Genomic DNA, 4,736 nt, shown 5'->3' on the forward strand with positions numbered 1-4,736 from the left:
CGGCTGGCGCTGCTGTGCTCTGATGTCTTAACGCACACATGCACGCCAAGGTGCTGCCTACGGAAGGGCATGAGAACTTGAAGGTGCCTGGAGTCATCTGTTTTAATTCAGCATTTCTGCGCACTTAGAGGAAATAAACAAATAGGATCAGAGAGAAGAGTTATTTAAATTTGGTTTTGGGGACTGTTTTTTTCTATTTTGCTGATCTCAGATGGTGTTAATAACTGGGAAGAAGATGGCATTTAAACAGAAATGTGAATTTGCACCCGGATCTAGGCATTCTTCTTTCTCTGGGAATGCCCATCAGGGGCTGCTCGTACAGAGGAGATCAAAGGATCAGGCCCTCAGGAGTTATATTCTACCCTGTCAATGTCATGTGATGTCACATTAGGCTTAGGCCTGCCATACACGCAGGACCTCAGGGTTGCAAGGAGAAAAACAAAGCTCATGCAGGAAATGGCAGAAGAGGAGGAAACGTAGGGAATAACTGTAGTGCAAGGATTTTCTTGCTATCGGATGCTTGTGCGTCCCTTTCCTTCATGGAAAAGGAGGGGGGAAGGCCATATTCAGTGCCCTCAGAGGACTTCATGGACCTTATGCAGCTTACGGGACAGACAAAGGAGAAGCAAATTCTAGTGGGGAGACATGACTCTTACACAAAATCTCACCTTGTTTGCAGCCAAAATGGCCAGTGTTCTGCAGGGGATCAGCCAAACAAAGCAGCTGGAAACACAAGGTTTCTAGAGCAATCTTTACTCTGCAAGAGGATTTCTAAGAGGAAGGGACGTAGGGACTGGATCCCAAACCAAACTTCTGTGCAGCCTTGCAAGGAATCATACTCTGTGAGCAATTCAGAGACAAAAGCATAGGAAGAGGGGGGGCTGTGCAAGGACGGGGCTCCTTTTTCAAAGATAAGACTGAGAAGAATAAACTTACTTTTTCTCTAGACACTCCACATATTCTTTCTTCTTCCTGCGACTTTCCTGAGCAGAGATCTATGAGAGGGGCAGCCATCAGAAAGGAGTCAGTATCATAAGCCTCTAGACATTCCTTTGTGGCTCCCTCATCTTGTCTGTTCCCTGCACACACAGCACCCTAAAGGTAAATAGGGAAGTCATCTTCCAGCCTGCCATTCCTACTGTTCTCCAGGCCAAATCTGGGAGGGATGGATGCTGTAGGTATTCAGCCTTCTTTGGCCTGTAAGCCACAACCATTTTTTGCACTATGCCTGACCCACTCACTGCTGAGTGCATCTTTAGGGTTGCTTTGAACTCCTCTGACTCACATGGGTATATGCTGTGGCCAGATGGACAGATCTTGCCCCAGATCACTTCTGAGTCACTGAGTGACTAATTCAGGGTCTCATCATTTCTCGCACAGGATGCTTTCTAATCACAGTCTAAAGTCTTACAGCCTCTGCCTGGTTAATGAGCTCTATGCATCAGCCAACCTGTGCCATGCAATTGCTCTTGTTTCCCTGCCACCACAGCAAGCTTGATCAGGCCGGTTTGTCTGATCCATGACACCTTAGCCTGTGCGCCCCTTACCAGGCCACACCCTCCCAGAGCTGGGCTAGAAGCCACACTTCCCAGATATGGCTCCATGCACACTTCTTCTGTGGGTTGGGAGGCTTGTGCCAGTGTACCAAAGGCAAGATCCCACCTTTTCTGAGCTGCACTGCAGCTGAGGAAGCAAAGGTGAATATAGCACTGGTCAGCTGAGGATGCTCTGGAATCATGGAAACTGCATGGTTACATTTTTTGCAGTCACCTTGTTCTTGATTTTCCTCCTGACCCTCTTCAGTGCTTTCTCCTCTGCTTTGGTGAGGGGCAGCTTTGTAGGAATGGGGTAGCCCTCAGCAATCAAGGTGCGTTTCTCCTCTTCAGTCAAGAGCAGCGGGCCAGAGGTCCCTTGTAACTTCTGAAACACACAGAGAGCAGCTGTCAGCTCATCAAGGAGTTCTATCCCAGTGATCCTCCTTAAAGTGTTACAGAGCAGCTACGGGCTCAGTACAAATCGGTCCACAGAAGTGCTTTTTCCTGCCCTCAACCTGATCCTGGGAGCACAACTCAGCAAAGCCTTCCCCTTTTACTTGGAGGGACATTTGCTCCTTCATGGTGAGGCTGGCTACACACTTGCACTGCAGGACTCCACCAAGCAACTTCTTGGCAATAGTTAAAACACACTTTTGAGAGATGGTTATGGAATTCTCAGTTACTCCTTACTCTTCCATTAACCTCCTTAGAAAGTCCTCCAGTGCACAGGCTGCTTCCCAAAGTACGGGCTGAAAGACAGCACTTGTTTCAACAAGGTGGCTGCTGGTAGGCATTGAGCAAGGCTCATTGCTCCTCACTCCTGTGAGCACCATCCTGTCCCCACATCCCTGTGCTAAGTCATCATATTGCCTTGCCAGAGCATTTCAGCTTGCAGACCTTAACAAGGGTAGGATACCCTACATGCTCCTTTCCACAGGCTTGGTAAGCCTCCAACCCTCTCTGAGCACCAAGAAGCCCCGTGTCCCACTGACATCCTGCTGCCTCCTTACGTGTGGTGCTGTGAGGAGAGGTGATGAAGAGATGGCAGTAGAAGAGCGAGCAGCAGTTCGAGCTGGGCTGGAGGGAGGCAGGGATCGGGGACTTTGAGATCCATCGCTGTCACTGCCATGGCTGCTGGGTGGAGTTGGAGGCATCTGTACCAAGTCATCTACTGAGAAATAAAGAGATGAAGTCAATGGCTTGTGTCAGCCTGTTGATACATGTGTAGAGCCCTGAGTAGTCACAGAAAAAGGCACTGCCATAACACAGGACTGAAATGAGAGGGTGATGAGTCTGACAAGGTGGATCTGAGAACAAGGGTGGACTGAGCTCTGCTCAAGACAGATATGAGACTGACCTCAGATGTGCAAAACTAGGAACTGTGCAGAAAGAGAGGGTCAGAGATCTGCCAAGGGCTTTGCCAAGACACTGACGGTATTTACAAAACAGTAAGATACTCTGCTGTCAACGGAGTCAAAATGAAATACAAAGCCCGTGATGTTTTGCTCCATAGTCTGTTCACAAGTACAGGGAGCTTTGTAAGAGAAGGGCTCTTCCAAAAGCACTGCAGGCCTCACACACTTGCCAGCACACTTGATCCAACAGGGCTCTGGTCACTCAGTGGGCTTACAAGCACTTGAAAACTGTCCCCACTTTGTACTGGAGAGCCCTGGGGGCCGTAATGGAGGTGGAAATATGCCTAAGGAATGTCTCTACAGCAGTGGGAGTTTCTATAGTGCTTTCATTTGTGCATCGGCAGATTTTCAGATGCTTGGATTTCTTTCAAATTAAACTGGATCATGAACTTCCTGACTTTCAGATGGTTGGCTTTTTATAACGCTACAGCCTCTCTGAGAATTTTATAGGCACTCTTGCCTTGCATATTTCCAGCTCTGTTTTGCCTGGGAGTCCCTGTCTGTGCGTGGCTGCTGGTCCAGCCACTCATCTGGAACAGCGCTCACTACTGGCCTGTGCCTCAGTGCTGCCTTGTATGCACGGCTCTCCTCTCAGGTGTTGTCTTTCCTCCCTATATAGTAATGATCTATATCTGAATAATACAGAGGGATGTAAGCTGACCATCTTCTTACCTGCAGGTACATTTAGAAACTGGTTCACCTCTCTGGGTTCAGCTTTGATCACGGGAGCTGGAGTCATTTCTATGGGAGTCTGTGAAAGAGAAGCAGAAAGAGCTCTTGGGTGCTGCCAACTCCCTTGCCCGGAGGGCTCTCACCAGTTCTGTTTACAGCCGCTGCTCCCCTGCTCTCTGTTCTGCCCCATCTCACAGCTCTGCTGCAAAGTAGCCTCTCACCACACGTAACAGAAATCAAGAGTCCAAAGATAAGCCTCTCAAAGTCTCTTTCACTGCACATACAGAGTGCAAACAAGTTTGCAGAGGAAGAGGCAGTGGCAGATGGATATGCTCCCAAGCAGTGCACTGAGTACCTCTGAAAGGAAGATGACTTTTATCCTTGGCATTTCTTCCCTTGTTAGACCCAGAAGTGCAATTTAAACCAACCTATGCATTACCATGGGAAGTCCCTCTTTAATACGTCTTCATTATAAATGGGCGTAAAGAGGTTGTACAGAAACAGAACAAACTTCCTGTCCTGCTCACATGATTTTCACCAGGGCCACCAGGCAGCTGTTTCCAATCGGAGGGGACTGAGAGTTAAATAACAAATAGTTTTATTCTCATTTGGGCTAAGCTGCCCCTCAGCTCCATGGCTTAACAGCCCCCAGCCCACCATAGGCTGGGGGAGTGTTTACACTAAACAGACATGTTGCAAACTCCTCCAATCTGTAAACACAACCGAGAGAACATCATGGTAAGGCTCCTGACTACATGCAGGAGAGCTTCAAGGGCACAGCAAGTTCAAGCTGTGTAAATAATGGAGGAAGTTTGCGCACAGTTTTGGCTGGAAGTGCCCGTTCGTTTTGGATGGTTCTTTAAATGGGAAGATGCTTAGCATGAGTGAAAAAAAGAAGCGAACCCCAGAAATGCTCCACTATTATATCCTGAGCTGCTACAAGATAGCCAAGGTGTGTGTGAGACTGGTCACACCTTCCCATCCAACATGGCTAGACTCAAGGCCAGCTGAACTGAGCCCCCAACTTACACCCATGTACCAGTGGCATAAGTGAGGATCCTTCAGACAAACAGACGTCTTAAGAACTTAGATATGACCAAAAAGACTTGGCTCT

At 48.3% G+C, this 4,736-nt stretch overlaps 1 protein-coding gene across 1 annotated transcript in view; it reads right to left on the reverse strand.

Annotated features, from left to right (window-relative positions):
* Nucleotides 1–932: 932 nt before the first annotated feature.
* Nucleotides 933–4,736, reverse strand: part of CREB3L1 (cAMP responsive element binding protein 3-like 1) — a 9,716-nt gene continuing 5,912 nt past the window's right edge. Inside the window, exons 3-6 of the mRNA XM_010142983.1 lie at nucleotides 3,623–3,701; nucleotides 2,546–2,706; nucleotides 1,771–1,920; nucleotides 933–995 (exon numbers count right to left, since the gene is read on the reverse strand). Of these exons, the coding sequence (XP_010141285.1) occupies nucleotides 933–995; nucleotides 1,771–1,920; nucleotides 2,546–2,706; nucleotides 3,623–3,701 (453 nt within the window). The remainder of the gene's footprint in view (nucleotides 996–1,770; nucleotides 1,921–2,545; nucleotides 2,707–3,622; nucleotides 3,702–4,736) is intronic.

The sequence above is a fragment of the Buceros rhinoceros genome, unplaced genomic scaffold, assembly GCF_000710305.1.
Source record: "Buceros rhinoceros silvestris isolate BGI_N320 unplaced genomic scaffold, ASM71030v1 scaffold31259, whole genome shotgun sequence".
Classification (NCBI taxonomy): domain Eukaryota; kingdom Metazoa; phylum Chordata; class Aves; order Bucerotiformes; family Bucerotidae; genus Buceros; species Buceros rhinoceros.